This window comes from Aspergillus welwitschiae (assembly GCF_003344945.1).
Source record: "Aspergillus welwitschiae strain CBS 139.54b unplaced genomic scaffold BDQ94scaffold_115, whole genome shotgun sequence".
Taxonomy (NCBI): domain Eukaryota; kingdom Fungi; phylum Ascomycota; class Eurotiomycetes; order Eurotiales; family Aspergillaceae; genus Aspergillus; species Aspergillus welwitschiae.
In genome coordinates, this window is record NW_020798809.1 from 4,463 (window position 1) to 19,586 (window position 15,124).

Here is a 15,124-nt window from a genome sequence, read left to right on the forward strand (position 1 = left end):
TCTGAGGCGTTGACACAGGTCTTGTATGATTGCGCTGTTTGTGGTCCTGGAAACACTGCCCTTGGCATGGGGGTAAAGAATGAACATGATCTTCCGGATTACTCTACGGATGGATAAGGACAAAACAAAAGGGTCAATGTTCCGTCTTAGGGTGGGAAACCGCGGCACGTCTCCATGCAATGGTTGACCAGAACCAGCAGTCATGGTAAACAGAGGCTAACGGTGGCAACATACAGGCTGGTACCGTGTACTCAAGATGGAATAACTCAGTCATTCAGAACCTGTTCGTTGGAGAACAGAAAAAGTTGTTGCTGTGATTGTCTTGGTGGATACTGCCATCTAGAGGGCCAGGCGGTTGTACTCGCAGCAATGGAATTGCCGGACTCTGCATTTCCTGAGTTTCATCACATATCATTACTGTATGAGTAGTCATTCTGCTTTTAGCTATGGTAGTCCGTGCTATTACAGCACCTATGTCACCAACTTCTAAATACATGACCTGCGTTGGTTCTAATTCGGGTCATATTCATGGTTTTGATAGTGAAGTTCATGCGTAGCTGGCTCGGTCAGATACAAAGAGAATGTTGCGTTGAGTGTTGATGATTGATGGATTTTTAACCACACAAGACGCGAGCCCAGTCAACCTGACCTGCTGCAGCACTGATTTAGGTTAGCTCAGCTAGACGGCCTGGCGTTTGAGGAAAGCTCTCATTGGAAGCCTCCGTGCTCCGACTCACCGTCAATTGTTGACCTCAGCTATATCAACGAGATTGACGCGCGGGTTTCCATGGAGGCAATAATCAACCTCCCAAACTCTCCTCATCTCAAGTGACTTGGCAAAGTACAGTATAATGTTCAGTCGGAGGATGTGTCCATTCAACTGGGTAATGGCAGTGCACAATAGGCCCTCGAAGAGTGTCCGTGTGAAGGGTGCCCGTCTGGTAGCTGGGTGAAAGACCTCGCACCAACAAGGTACTCTACCCAGGCTCTGCGCAGAGCAGCGCCCGGTTGGGTCAGAAAAAAGGTAGGTATATGATTCGAACAAGGTGCAAATTCCTAAAGATGACCAGCCAGGGCTGTGTTTGACTGAAACCACGGCTTCCCTACTGGAACGCGAACGGTCGCGTGAAGAGATAAAGTTGCCTCTTCGTTTCGACAAATTTTCACCAGGTACCGAAACTTGAACACCCCAATTCTACTCCTTCATTTGACCAGCATCATATTACGGCCTCAAGACTGGTAGGGCGTATAGACGACCATCTGTTTTTCATCCAAAATGTGGTGGGCTCTTTAAGATGCCGGATCGCGGTCTATCATAACCCGGGCCTGGGGATCTGGATGTCCTGCAGATCAAGGGAAAGGCAGGTGGAGCCGGTGGAAAAGTGGTGAAAAACTTCGCAGGGTGGGCATTTCAGGTATTCCATTGAACCATCTTCTTTGGAACGGGTATGTGCCATGAGAAGTTGGGGGACATTGATAGCTGTAAAATTGCCCGGCTAGTATAGTGTTCCTAATCAGGTAATAGAGCGTCACGCTTGGCATCGAAGTGCGCGGTCTATAAAGTCACATTCATGGGCCGCTCAAGGACAGCCAGCTTTTGTGCTACAGTATATTGTCTCCTAACCGTTCTGTGTCTCAAAGTGTTCTACAAAATTGCCATTCGATATGACTTTTTATGTTCTAGGCTTTGCTAGTCTTCTTACTGGAATGTGAAGGCTAACCTCCCGATTTGAGGCCGAGTCAACACCTCCAGGCCCAGTGAGGATAAGGTATTGCTGGGGCGGGAGATGCTTTAGCAATACCCTCGAGCCTCCCTTACAGATACTAGTTTGCTTAAGTGGGAGTTGCAGCAAGCCTGTGTACCCACCAAATGACAACAAGTGCCCGTTTTGACTTGTTGCCACGAGCTACGCTTTAGGAGGTGCTTCTGCAGGTAAGCGACCAATTTTTATAGATCTTTGGTTCTTTTTAAAAGATTGGGCAAGGTGCATCCTCCGCGATTCCGACCGGGAACATATTCTGGTTCTTCTTCCGAGATTGGCCTACGGAATTCTTACTGCACAGCTTCTTCTCCACCGCTTCTAAAACGGCATGCTCATGTTCTCTCCTGCAATCTGTGTATATAAGTCCGGACCTCTTCTTCCCTTGTCCAGGCGAATACGTGTGTTCGTCGGGAATTGACGCAATATGCCGTTGAGTTATGAGTCCAGACACCTGCCCGAAGTAGGCAGAAAGTTTCGATTTTTCGGGTTCAGAGACGCCGACTTTAGAAGGACATCCAATTCGGAGTCGCCTCACTGCCTTCAGCTCGGCTCCGTCGTTTGACGGGAAGCGGGTGAGTAATATCGGATAAATGCAGGCCAGTGTTTCTTCTAACGATCACGCATGATAGGTTGCGTCTCCCTTTCCGTGCGTGCGCCTCAACTACGGTCCCAGTATGCAGACTTGCTATTATTTGAAGCTTGTTGGAGAAGGATATGGGCTGATTGTTTGCCCCATCGTTGTGCGCTCTGCCCTGGGAGATGATCACGGCACTCACCCAGATGCTATGGAGATGGCCGTTGAACACAAGTAATCAAGTGAGCCAGGGAAACGAAATGATGACACGATCTGCTCGCACGATGTTCAAGTGGGAGTGCGGTTGTGGTTTGCTTGAGAAGCCAACAACATCGCTGACCGCTCCTATAGGACGATTTCTGTACTGCCAAAGGTAATTCTGAACCTCTGCTGCACGGTACCGATAAGGTGGCACATCCTTTGCGAATATAGCCGATAGATGGACGATATAATCGGACGTCTACTCCGCTCAAGTTGGCAAGGGATGGGGCGAAACTGTTCCCCTGCGTCCAGAACACCCAGGACGTCCCTGGTGGCGGCTGCGTGACGGACGTGCGATTTGTCACTAGACAGCCATAGCCGAAGTCAGTTTCCATATCAATGCCCCCTGGACATAGGAGAGCGTTATCCAGCTGGTTGATGGCGTTGGTGGTCATGACCAAGATGTGGCCTCCCCGCGCAGTTACGTCATGAATACTGTTGAGCAAAGCAGACAGAGCGGCCCCGTTGGAGGATAGATTCAACTGTCCGCTTCCATTTCACCGTTCTGTTCACCTTCGGAAGTCCCGTGGATGTTGTCGGGAACGTGATATCGACGTGCCTATGATAAAGCGACTCAAACACAGTGGCCAGATTATGTTTCTCAAGGGTCACCGCCAATGGCCTCTATCACGAGCAACGGGTAGGCGTTGGTCCCCACTTGATGTTCATTCACTGACGAGAGACGCCCCACACGACTCGGGACCCCAAGCGATAGCATGGAACGAATTGGCTGCCAAGTGTATCGGCGAGCCAAATCCACAGCAAAGAGGCACCCTCGCGGTGTAAAATAGACGGGGAATTACGGACTTTTCTTCACTTGTCGATGAGATCCAATGGGTAATGATTATGTCGTGTCGAACCCTCAAAGACTAAACCATCCAGTAGCATCGTCGCGCAAACGGGCAGTCAACGAGAGAGGTAAGCCAATTAATGGCGTTTGGAAAAGGTTCTCGCTGACTAGTGTTTGATTGTATAATTCATCTCAGCAAGATCGTACAACGGAAGCATCCTCCACAGTGCTTATATTAAACGGATTGTGGGTATCGAGAGTGACGCAATCAAGAGTCGTTCCGCTACGGTGATTCCATTTACCAAAAATAAGAAGGATCGAACTTTATAACTACTACATAGCATATTTAGGTATCATCGAGCCGGCGCATTCTGCGGGGACGAATGGATCTGAGACTGACATGCATTGATGCCTGAGGCAATGATGGACTGGTGAGTAAGCTGGTAAACACGCATTCTATCGAGCACTCTGTTCCCCGCGCCCGCCAAACAACACCCCCAAACGTTGTTGAGTTAAAATTATACTCGATTATCTACTGAGTGCTCGTTTCAAACAGAGATGGAGGAAACGATAACCGAATTGTGATGTCAAATCGAAGAACAACAAAGGCTGCGAAAAGCGGCAGAGCGCCGCAAGGAGGAAGAGAACTAGCACAAGAAGCGGTAGAACGGAGTGCAACCCAACACATTATTTTGCCTTCTTGATCGCTGCCACAATTCTCTGTCCCAAGCTACTGTATCCAAGTTGAGGCAGATCAGGGATCATCTACGCCAAGCACATCGTCCCGTGGCTTGACTTCCCCCAACTATTAGGAAATCTGGGGAAGTTCGACCGCACCGCTACCTTTCCCTCTCGCTCACTGTCCCCTTCTGATACCCAGATCGATGACGTTACGGATATCCAGAACAGGCCGGTCTATTTAGAGCGTCTCTTCGGAATATTGGGCGAGACACGGTAGACAACTTTGTCGAAAAGGTCATTGAGGCGTTGCGAGACGATGGACACTTTCAACGTGATTTTGGCATCTAAGGCCAAGTCACCTTCTACGATCGCACAAACCCGTCGGAAACTTCGCTGGAGCACAGCCTGGAGCAAATGATTCTTGAGGACGCGCGGACACTGTCACGACCGGCGAACACGAGGCTTGGATGAGGTTGAGGAAGGGGACGAGGAACCGCGCAGAGACAGAAGAGGGGTGGAACCGCGCGACGACGCGAGCGGTGCGCCGGCCAGTTCTGCGTGCACCTTGTGGCGGATGAACGGCAATACCTGTGTATGCAGTGGAGTTCGAAGCGCCGCACAAAGTGACGATCCCTGAATTGGTGGGGTGGCGGGTCTACACCGGGGATCATTTACTGCGCCTCTGGAGAAGCAGCATCGCCTTCAAGCGGAAGTGGACAATGATCACCACCTTAGGAACTTACAGGACAACACATCCCTGTGTGTATTGGGCACTTTAAGCCTCGTGTGGCATATTGGTACCACGGCAGAAGAATGGCACAGATGATGATCTTGGGCTGGTCTGGAATGCGGCTTCAGCATGTCATCCATGATGGGAACACCAGCTTTTTTTCGTCAATCAAGAGCGCGACAAAGCTCTGGCCGAGATCCGGTCGTGCGGAGCTATCCACTGCGGCAGTGAGTGGCGTAACATGCTGTGGCATGACCTGGGTGGCCATCTGGTTGTCGTTGACCTGGAGGACGTGGAATGGTTGAAGCGCCCTTGCGCCCTTGGGCCCTTGGTCGCATCTCGGACAGTACGCAGCGCACTCGCTGCGTCGGAGCGACGAAATGTAAGCCCGGCTTCGGAAAGGTGGAGTATAAACAATATGGCAGTTTCTCAAGCTTGTGACAATCTATTCGGAAACGTTGCAAAGCATGCCGCCACAAGACATCGTGGTCTTTATCTTACACCGAGTAATAAATACGCATTTTGCAACACGAACCGTCCATGTTGCAAGAGCCCGTCTGCACGGCAGGCTTGAGCCGCGGAAATGTTACACGACCTCTAGGTAAGATGCTAGAGATGCATACATCCCATCAACCAGCCCCCGCCGACCGAAATTCTTCCAATGTTTTTAAGTCGATTTCGCGGCTAGCTCCAAAGTATTTATAGCTCACCTGGTTGGTATCCGCCTCCGCAAGAGCATGTTCAGTCACCCAACAGTGGCTCAGATCATCTTCCCCAACATTAGTGTCCCGATGAGATTATCCAAAACTTCTTTCCCTCCTTAGATGCGAATAGAATCCGGTAACTGCTTGTCGCTGAACATAATGATACGATCACTGGCTTCACAGTCCGTGATTTCAAGGCGGTCTAAAAAAAGTTCATCCCGAATGGCCGTGGGTACAGTAGTTGTTGTTGTTGTTGTTGATTCATACGCTGACCCCTCGCCTGAGCGACATGCAGGGTACTACTATCTCCACGCTCTATGTACATCCATTCATCGTAGACTATTACTTTCCTGATGAACTTGGAGCCTCGTCAAGGCCTGAGTCGGGCCGATCCGCCTCACTTTGAACTCTATGAAGAGAATGAAAGAGACCCTACTAAATTAAATGGGTATCCCAAGAGCAAGAAATGACATCTCAGTAATTGAAACCGGCAAGACTGCGGGAAAGAAAAATAGCAAAGAATGAAGCCTCGCTAAAGAGGTGTATATCAAGAGTAAATCAAAATCGTTCCAGCTTCATCGTTTTGTCAAGGTTACAAGAACTTAGCTTGGAGAGATTATTTTACGACCAGCTTACCCCGCTCTCACCGGAAAGAGAGTCTCACTCTTCCTTCCTAAGACCATAATTCTGTCGATAAGTGTCCTGAAACGCCAATAGAAGTTTAGTGTCTTTAAATCATTGATCAAGCGCCTATGAATACGAGAAGTAGGGTGGCTAATAATTATTATTGGATCGTTGATCTCGGAATCCTCGGTCGAACTTAGCGTCACGTGCATTCCCTAACACCCCTATGCGCCCACTATAAATTATATCATTCCATTCGGTTTTTTCAAACATATTCGCATTCAGTGCTTTCACAACATCAGAATACATGCCAAATGGACTCAGATCAGACAGTATGTACTTATTTCTCTGTCCTATGTATGCGCAGATATTGAAATTGTATAGGTTACCGTTGCTTTTGATATAGAAAGCTCGAGGCTTGTTCAACTCGCACCACCTCCACAAGCTCCCCCTAGATGCCCACGATGTCGTAGGACTGGCGTTGAGCAAACCACTCGGCCATCCAATAGGAAAGGAAATGCTGGGCGGGTTTATTACAAATGTCAGCCTTGCAATAAGTTTCTTTGCTTCATCGACCACCGTGGGAATGATCCTTCCAATCCACCCTGTCACTGTGGGGTTTCGAGCAAAACTCAGATGGCAGGCCCTGAGAAACGTATCTCACGGGGGCTACACTATGTCTGCAGGCTAGGGTGCTGTGATTTCTATCAACCATACAGGAATGGCCAAGGGCAGCACCTCACTGTTTCTTCCGATGATCTTGCCGAGCATTTGATCAAGCTTCGTATCGTATAAGACGTATTTGAAGACTGTTTGATGAAGGTCATCAATATCATGTTTCAATCTTTTTCGGAAAGAGATGATTGCCGTGTTTCCCCGAGGTTTTTCTATAATGTCTCTTTGTCAAAATATATAAGCATACATATATCTCACATTACACTCAATGAATAACGAAAGGAAGAGAACAGAATCATGCATTCTATATGTAGTTACCGCTATTGATTTCAATATCAAGTCCTGCATTTCGGAAATGACCTCCCGCACTTTGTGCCCTTGTTCCATTCTTGCTAATGCACTAGTTAAGGAAATTATCAAATCTTTATTAAGGGTTGTTGGTGTATGACTGCTAATGATACGAATAAAACCATTTCCTTGAATCTGGTTGAGGTAAGGAGAGTACGGAGGTAGATACTCTAGTTTAACTCTTTTTCCAAAGTGTATTTTGCCAATTCTTTCAGAATATGAAAGAACGTATTGTCCCTAAAAAAGCTGATTTTAGAGGATGGTGTTTTCTTACTGTGATATAGAACCTTTTTAATAAAACCTTCGGAGGATACGGTATCTGTCGCACTTTGGAAAATACGGAAAAATAGGACCTTATTTGGAATATATACTAGAAGAATCTGGTAGCTTTGATCGTGGTGGAATTTTGATACTTACATTATTGTTGTACCAAGTAGAGCCCAGCTAGCCTTTCTCAGCTCTGTCTGCTTACTACGCTGAGATTCATCTATATAGAGGTGGTATAAGCTAAACTCCATGATAAGATGGCAATAATTATTATGGATATCTGGGTCACATTATTTCGCTTTCTGTCGAGCTATCTTCTTGGACTACCCTTTACGATACAGGGCATCGCTGATCGTAGATTTAGGTACAGATACTTCGAATTCATCAATAAGGAAGAATTCTATCTCATGAACGTATAAATACGGCTTGTCGAGCAGATGGTCACACGGGGCTTCTAGTATAATCGGAGTGATGCTCCGTGGCTGTCCAGGTTTGATAGGAGGGGCTTTGACACTAACGAATAGCCGCAGGTTAGACCGGATTCTGATAATAGCGCGCTTGCTGCAGCCTGCAGCTCTCGCTATCTGTGAGGTAGTTGATGCATTACTGGCAATCATATCATGAATCAACACGAGAGTAGACGGCTAGGTTAGGAGCCATGGTTCGCTGCCGCTAGCAAGTGGACGTGGGGCACTCAGGTTGCAGTTTCTTGCCTTACAGGTAATAAACATGTTTCCCGCTATTATGATAGTCCGGTAATTTACGGTACATCTTCAAAATCCTTTTAATGCCAATGAGGCTCAGCAAACCTCTTCTTAAAGTAGCTTAGTGTTCCTTGGCATTGGGGTTCCAGAAACAAAGAGAGAGTGCCAGGGGTGACACTGAATTTCGAAATTACAGTAAGAACCGCCGGTAGCGGTGGCGTAGTGGTAAGCGCTCCGAGGCAACTTCCAAATATGCGGGGTTGGTCACCTTGCTTTTTGGAGGTGGTGGGTTCGATTCCCATCGCCGGCACCACATTTACCACAACAATGGAATTCGTTCCCACAATAGTACCCAACCCTTCCCCTTATGGCAAGGTGGAGAGGAAGAGAAACAATCACAGGCCTCGGCGAGGCTCCAAATTCGTCAGGAAAGCAATAGTTTACAGCAAAGACATGTATTTAGAGAGATAGCTCCATAGTGGATACCTGCATATCGCCTAAGCGAGGGGTCAGCGTATGAATATACTACTACTACTACTCTGTAGCTTCCAGTGATTATGGGATGAGGTCTTTGAAAGCAAGTCTTGAAGACATGTTACAGACCAAGAAAAAACGTAACCAACGGGTTCGATCCGAGGGCACAGCTATCACGGTCTCAGTAGATGAGCGGTCGCTGAAAAGTTCTACAATTCTACTAATTTCGGTTGGACACCAGTGGAAAAGCAGCTGCGTAAGTGGAGCAATCTACATCGTATTGGTAAGACACTCAGAGTCATTATTGCCTTCCATTATGGGTACGATGATAGTTCTTTACCTACATCAGGTAGGGTCGATAAGAGAGGCCCTGTGTCGGCAACTAGAAGAATGCTTGCTGAACGCGACGCGCAAATCCAGGCGGAAGAGGAGACTACTGGACGACCATCCACTTGGAACCTGGTCTATGGACGTATGCGATGCGATGTCCGCTGATGTCATCTAAACTCTAATTGGTGCTGGGAGGACCCTCTGGATAAGAAGCATTATAAGCTCAGGTCTTCGCATTTAGGCCGGCTAAATTCCTATGTCGATGGTGGTGGCAGTCTAGAGTGTCATGATGATGTCTTTGGTGATATCCGTCGAGATCTCTACCCGGAAAACCAACATCGGGTAGAAAGAGCATCTAAAAGGGCTAAAAGCATACATGCAACGGAAGGGCAGTATTCTCCAATCAACATCAATGTCCTGCCAGCACAGTGTCCCTCTGCGATGACTACTTCTCCGTCTGGACCTGCCAATGAGCATCCTGTGATTCCCGGGCCACGGGAAGCAGCTGTGAGGGATTACTGCAGGTGGCTAGAGTCGCAGGCTACAGAAGAGGCATACAAAGCCGACTATGAAAAAGTGTGCAAAGTGACGCTAGAAAATCATCTAGATCTTGAACTAATCCTTGAGGTTCCAGATCCCAGGTTCTTCATTGAGCAAGGGATCAAAAAGGGAACAGCCCTTCATTTTGTCCGTGACATTTATAAATGGGCCAAGTATATGGAAATAAACTCTTCTTGATTTTGGCTGTGGAGACTCCCAAGTTTTAATAGATTGTGTCCGTGGATTGAGTGACCCACGAAGGACACGCTGGCCCATACTGGTTGTGGTGTTCGATGTTTCAGTCAAGACAAATGCTTATTAAGCACGCACATTCGAATTTATAATTTGGAGAGCTGTGGGCGTACATTCGCAAGTTAGAACAAACTCGTACAGTGACAGCAAATTGGAAAGAGGCAGGGAAAGTTGAGGAAGTTCTTGGCGTTGTTGGAAACGTACTTTCTGGCATCCTTTGTTCGCTGCTAACAAGTGCTGGCGTTGGCTGGCTCTATCCTATAAGGGAATAGTGGCTGATGATATATTTACCCCGCCTCAGGTATCTAGTTTCCCTTAATAGCCAATCAAAAGGTAAAAGATCCACTCCTGGGGGAGGAACTATCATGCATGTGACCGACAACCCTCGCATTTACCCAACTCCAACTCAATTTTCGACGGAAGATGAACGATATAGTCAACCATTCAAGACATAGGTTGAACAATGATGGATGAGGCTAGTATGAAAAGTACAAGAAGGGAGATCAAGTACAACCCCAGAATAGTTATATGTACATTAGGTATTTTTTTTTAGCAGCAGCTCAATTCTCGTGATATACTGTATATTGTAGCACCACTGCATGCTTGGAGCCGGCAAGTGACTGGTGCACAAGCGAGACACGTCAGACCTGCATGCCCTTGCATTTCTCCTCTTTCAGGGATGTAGATTCAAATACATAGTCGATACATCCCCTTGGATTTCTAAACACTTGTTTCCTAGCGTTGCTAGTTATCTCTATATCACTGCAACCAATCCACACGACAATGGCAAAAAAAGGCACCAAGAAGAAGAGTGTGAAAAAGGCCTTGGAGCCTCGGGAGTGCTCGGTGATTGATTACAACCAGCCAGAATCATCGTAAGGACTTATATAGCCAAGACGCATCATCTTCTGGATAACTAACTCCATATGACAATGTAGTCTATACGAACGTCCTGTTATAAAACTTCGCATCGGACAGAAGGAGTATTCTATATTGGAAGGTTACCTCAGTGATTACCCTCGGCTGCGAAGTAATGTCGGTTTTCATTCACGGATTACGCTTTCAGATATCGACGAGGACATTGGACATACCTTTGTCCACTTCATATATACCAGGGAGTATGAAACTCTTAAACCTACTCCCAACCCGGGTATACATGATTTGCCAAGGGAATTTAGAAGGAGTGTCCAAGTCTACCGTGCGGCCATGGTCTATGAGATACATGGTCTAGAGGTACTTGCTAAGAAGTATATCCAAATTCTCGGCGAATCAATCCCCATTTTCGATGTACTAGAGGCCACCAGAATGATATTTTCAAAACTCCCAGATAATGGAATCTGGTTACGTGAATATATCTACACAAAGCTTAAGAAGGCGTTTGTGCTAGATGAAACGATATTCACATGTGGTGGGATTTACCAGGGATTTGCGGAGGACCGCCCTTTTGAGAAAGAGTTGATGAGGATGATGGCCGATATCTATTCTGACACCATATCCTCGCTTCGTTCTGAAGGCCAGAGAAGCCAAAAAGAACAGATAATCCCACAGAAAGGTAAGTAACTCAAATACTGGAGATAGCTAATAGAGTGGTCCGCTGACTGAGTGAGACCCTACAGTTGAGCTGTCAACTGAATATCCTATTCCCGAAGAACAGCCATCTGAGCCAGAATGTCCCCTTGAGCCAGAATATCCCCCTGAGCCAGAATACCCCCCTGAGCCAGAATACCCCCCTGAGCCAGAATACCCTGTTCCTGAAGAACAGCCCCCTGAGCCAGAATGTTCCCCTGAGCCAGATTACACTGTTTCCGAAGAACAGCCTTTCGGCAAGATGGTGTCTGGACCTAGTGTCTCTATCACAGAGCTCCCCGAGGACATTCGTCTATATATTAACTGGACAAACTTGGGAATAGAAGAAAGGAAGCGAAGAAAGAAAATTCTTAAGCAGAAAAACTTTCCAGTTCCACATCGTGATGGTACCTTTTCTTGAAGATTTGGTCTTTCAGCAGGGCTCCAATGAGCTGGTACTGTATCCAACATACAGTAAATAACACACGATCATGTTGAGCGCTTCTCAAATATTCCTTTCCACTTGTTGGTTGTGACTATTGGACTATTAACTAGTCTCATCAGAGGTCAATCAGAAACCATTACATGTCATTTTAGCTAAACTCGAACGCTTAACGTAGAACATGGCATGTTTATCCATGCCCAGTCTCTACATAACCCGCAGTTGTAGCGCGGCGGGCAGCAAATTGCAATATAATCGTCTATCCTGTATATCTTAGTATGCCCAGATTGCGTTCCAAATCATATCACAGTAGAGTACGCAAAGCACATTAGAAGTTGCTCACATATTTAGATATATACAGCTGATTAAAAACCGGTGCAAATGTTTATAGTCTTCGACTTTCTTTGAAACCCTTATCACGAGATACACTAATCGTCTTTCATAAATTATCTGATGACCTAGGGTACAGGTTCCTATACTAAGTGGTAATGGGTGTCCAATGACTCAGCATATTCTACAGAGCCTGTACCAGCGCGTACAAGCGCGTGTTCCCACACTAGAATTTTCCCGAGCCAGCAGAGATCCTCCCAGAAAATCACGTTGGATCTCTCACACATGTACAGCAGTACATATGACACTTCTATTCAAGACATGTCGATCTCGAGAAATTTCGCGAATTCTGTGCCTAGCAAATCATCAACGTCAGGCATTTGTGGGTTGTTTGCCACGTCTTTGTTATCTTCAGCTGGCTGACTTTCATCTTTATTCATGTTAGCCTTGAGCAGCATACCGGTAGGCATTTATGTATTACCATAATATCCAGCTTCCTCAAAATGTTCGCTATCATGTTTCATCCATAGTCTTTTCTTTATATCAGTCCATTGTTTTCCAACTGCCACGGATCCCACCATCCCAATTCCAATGTTCGAAGCAGTTGTAAATGTCCCCGCAGCAGCGCCTCCCATTGCAGCTCCCTGTAGGGTGGCAAACAGACTCCCAGCTTGAACTACCCCGATTGAAGACTGCCATGCTGCAGCAAAAGAAGCCGCAACAGGCCCTGCAGCGCTGAAACCAACAGCACCTAATATTGCAGGGCCGGTGATCGGTGCTGTAGCGAGAGCAAGTCCGGTACCACTAGCGACTAAGGCGGTTGTATGTTCTCGAGCAACAGTTTGTCCATAATTAAAAATTGAGTTTGTTGCGTTTCTTAGGCGTTCCATGGTAAGCGTTCTAGTATCTCAAAATCTGGAGAAACGGTGTAGATAGGTGGACGGTTCGATTGATTTGCTATGCTTGATGAGGCTGAGATGAGGAGGTTGAGATGAGGAGGTTAAGATGACGAGGTCAAGATGATGAGGGTAGTATTCACAAGTGCGTCGCGATAAGAGTATGGGGCAGAGGTGGGCCAGCCAGCCCCCAGTTAAGAGTAAAAGCTTAAAGGTGTGCTTGAGAGCATCAGATGGTATCATGCCAAGATGGACTAGAGCAGAAATGGAAGAAGACCTGACGAATCAAAAGCAAGCGTGGCAGTGGCGAGTCTATATGATCACATTGTTTTTGTGTACCAGCCTCACACGGGCTTGTTATTCCTCCCTCTGTATCATATTATACGATCTTACAGTGATTATACGGCCAAAACATTACGCGGAATAAAGATATTCCGGGCCGGGCCAAATATAGTCTAGATCTAGCGCCCCAGAAAGAAATCAAGAGTATAAACATTTGCGTCATTTTTTGCAACAACCTGTACACAATGGAGTACGTACAAGCGAGACCGACTGTAACACAGAAGACGAATTGAGCTTCGAACGGATTGTTGCGACTGTTTCTTGAACGTGGGGAGAAAAATGTCGGGACGGGCCGAGACGCGAACCCCTGAACCGCCCGACCGCGAGGAACACGAAAACTCGCCACCGCGATTGGTGAGGCCGAAACGCACGACACGACCACCAGCCCACTATGCTCAAGAGCAAGAGATCGACACTGAGCAGAAAAACACGCGCTCCCAGCGAAAGAAGAAGAATCAGGGCAAGCCAGTCGCCCAACGTGACGCGGCGACTTCGGACGACTCCTCGGCAGAGAGCGAGGACTCAGACACCTCCAAACTTGTGAAAGAGATTGTTAAGCTCAGGAGAGAAATCAGACGACGAGATGAACTACACAAGGAGGGGCTCCACAGAATCAAAGAAGAGTTTGGCGCGGCCCTCGCAGAGTTTCGACATGAATTACAGACCCTGGCGAATCGACCCTCGACACCGCAACCCCACCCCGAGTCATGCGCTCAGAACAGCCACGAGGAGATCCTTCGCGAAATCCAATCCTTGCGCATTGCAGTCAATCCTTCGGGATCCCCGTCCTATGCAGATGTCGCCCGTACTCCCCCCACCAGCCAACCGAGCAATATACGGACTCTCTCATCGTGGAACACAACACCGACTACCTTCACCGACACGCTATATTGCACGATAGACACCTCGAAGATGGCAGATACTGAAAATGAGAGACCATCAGCAGGTCCAATTAGAACGGCAGTTGAGGCTGAGATCCGGACAATGGAAAACCACACGAACTGGCGGTGCCGCGCTGTCACGGTGGACCCAAAGAACACCAGCCGGATCAGAATTGCGTGCCGAGATGAGACTGAACACCAGCTGGTTAAGAAGGCGGCGGAAACCAAGGTCGGCGCAGGAGCCCGAGTGCTTCGTGACGAACTGTACCCGATCAAAGTCGACAGCGTCAACAGAACTGCAGTGCTTGATGAAAACGGTGATATCCGAGCAGGAGCTGCGGCAGCCTTCGGCGAAGAGAACGAAGCTTCCATCGCTAAGATTGCATGGCTCAGCAGAAAGGAGAAAGCGAAGGCCTACGGGTCAATGGTCGTTTATCTGACCAAAGGCAGTGATGCACGGAGGCTCCTGGCCGACGGGTTCTTTCACGCTGGGGGAGAATCCGGCGTGACCAGCACCTTTGAATACCGACCCCGACCGATGCAATGCTACAATTGCCAAGAGATCGGACATAAGGCCTTCCAGTGCAAGAACGCGCAGAAATGTGCAAAATGTGCCGCGGAGGGCCATCACCACAGTAGCTGCGATCCAACGATTCCAAAGTGCATTCCATGCGGAGGCCCTCACGAATCGTACAGCAAAAACTGTCGGAAGCTCTACCCATCGCATCATGAATAGGACTCTTAGAGTTATTCAACTGAATGTGAGGAAACAGGGTGCAGTACACGAGAGCTTAATGAATGACGAAGAGACTCAAAACGCGGTAGCATTAGCAATTCAGGAACCCCAAGCGCGGAGGATTCAAGGCCGGCTCTTGACCACCCCGATGGGACACCACAAATGGACAAAGATGGTTCCCTCCACCTGGAGGGAAGGCAGGTGGGCAATTCGA

At 47.6% G+C, this 15,124-nt stretch overlaps 7 protein-coding genes across 7 annotated transcripts; 4 read left to right on the forward strand and 3 right to left on the reverse strand.

Annotated features, from left to right (window-relative positions):
• Positions 1–1,985: 1,985 nt before the first annotated feature.
• BDQ94DRAFT_155528 (uncharacterized protein) lies at positions 1,986–2,845 on the forward strand (the record flags this gene model as incomplete). The annotated part of the gene is made up of 2 exons (XM_026768481.1): positions 1,986–2,099; positions 2,154–2,845. Coding segments are annotated over 2 exons (165 nt in total), but the record flags the coding sequence as incomplete, so codon positions are not given.
• On the reverse strand, positions 2,319–3,128 carry BDQ94DRAFT_18072 (uncharacterized protein). The gene is made up of 2 exons (XM_026773698.1): positions 2,540–3,128; positions 2,319–2,448 (listed from the first exon to the last, which is right to left on the reverse strand). Exon 1 carries the CDS (start codon positions 2,991–2,993, stop codon positions 2,547–2,549), a length of 447 nt encoding a protein of 148 aa, XP_026619472.1. The 5' UTR covers positions 2,994–3,128; the 3' UTR covers positions 2,319–2,448; positions 2,540–2,546.
• A 775-nt stretch (positions 3,129–3,903) lies between these two features.
• BDQ94DRAFT_155531 (uncharacterized protein) lies at positions 3,904–4,702 on the reverse strand. The gene has a single exon (XM_026768482.1). It carries the CDS (start codon positions 4,074–4,076, stop codon positions 3,921–3,923), a length of 156 nt encoding a protein of 51 aa, XP_026619473.1. The 5' UTR covers positions 4,077–4,702; the 3' UTR covers positions 3,904–3,920.
• Positions 4,703–6,405: 1,703 nt separating this feature from the next.
• Positions 6,406–7,123, forward strand: BDQ94DRAFT_155533 (uncharacterized protein). Its single transcript, XM_026768483.1, has 2 exons — positions 6,406–6,459; positions 6,512–7,123. Exons 1-2 carry the CDS (start codon positions 6,442–6,444, stop codon positions 6,920–6,922), a joined length of 429 nt encoding a protein of 142 aa, XP_026619474.1. The 5' UTR covers positions 6,406–6,441; the 3' UTR covers positions 6,923–7,123.
• Positions 7,124–8,326: 1,203 nt separating this feature from the next.
• On the forward strand, positions 8,327–8,735 carry BDQ94DRAFT_155535 (uncharacterized protein). Its single transcript, XM_026768484.1, has one exon. It carries the CDS (start codon positions 8,374–8,376, stop codon positions 8,590–8,592), a length of 219 nt encoding a protein of 72 aa, XP_026619475.1. The 5' UTR covers positions 8,327–8,373; the 3' UTR covers positions 8,593–8,735.
• Positions 8,736–10,466: 1,731 nt separating this feature from the next.
• BDQ94DRAFT_177798 (uncharacterized protein) lies at positions 10,467–11,865 on the forward strand. Its single transcript, XM_026772997.1, has 3 exons — positions 10,467–10,592; positions 10,656–11,269; positions 11,334–11,865. The coding sequence occupies exons 1-3, from the start codon at positions 10,501–10,503 to the stop codon at positions 11,702–11,704; spliced, it is 1,077 nt and encodes a 358-aa protein (XP_026619476.1). The 5' UTR covers positions 10,467–10,500; the 3' UTR covers positions 11,705–11,865.
• Positions 11,866–12,062: 197 nt separating this feature from the next.
• Positions 12,063–13,090, reverse strand: BDQ94DRAFT_18114 (interferon alpha-inducible IFI6/IFI27 family protein). Its single transcript, XM_026773826.1, has 2 exons — positions 12,537–13,090; positions 12,063–12,485 (listed from the first exon to the last, which is right to left on the reverse strand). The coding sequence occupies exons 1-2, from the start codon at positions 12,943–12,945 to the stop codon at positions 12,370–12,372; spliced, it is 525 nt and encodes a 174-aa protein (XP_026619477.1). The 5' UTR covers positions 12,946–13,090; the 3' UTR covers positions 12,063–12,369.
• Positions 13,091–15,124: the final 2,034 nt, after the last annotated feature.

Bases quoted from the DNA above. Each gene is read 5' to 3' on its own strand.
- BDQ94DRAFT_18072 (XM_026773698.1), bottom strand. From the start codon at position 2,993: ATGACCACCAACGCCATCAACCAGCTGGATAACGCTCTCCTATGTCCA.
- BDQ94DRAFT_155531 (XM_026768482.1), bottom strand. From the start codon at position 4,076: ATGTGTTGGGTTGCACTCCGTTCTACCGCTTCTTGTGCTAGTTCTCTT.
- BDQ94DRAFT_155535 (XM_026768484.1), top strand. From the start codon at position 8,374: ATGCGGGGTTGGTCACCTTGCTTTTTGGAGGTGGTGGGTTCGATTCCC.
- BDQ94DRAFT_177798 (XM_026772997.1), top strand. From the start codon at position 10,501: ATGGCAAAAAAAGGCACCAAGAAGAAGAGTGTGAAAAAGGCCTTGGAG. The intron at 10,593-10,655 runs GTAAGGACTTAT...ATGACAATGTAG, and splicing joins TACAACCAGCCAGAATCATC to TCTATACGAACGTCCTGTTA. The intron at 11,270-11,333 runs GTAAGTAACTCA...GAGACCCTACAG, and splicing joins ACAGATAATCCCACAGAAAG to TTGAGCTGTCAACTGAATAT.
- BDQ94DRAFT_18114 (XM_026773826.1), bottom strand. From the start codon at position 12,945: ATGGAACGCCTAAGAAACGCAACAAACTCAATTTTTAATTATGGACAA. The intron at 12,486-12,536 runs GTAATACATAAA...ACATGAATAAAG, and splicing joins TGAGGAAGCTGGATATTATG to ATGAAAGTCAGCCAGCTGAA.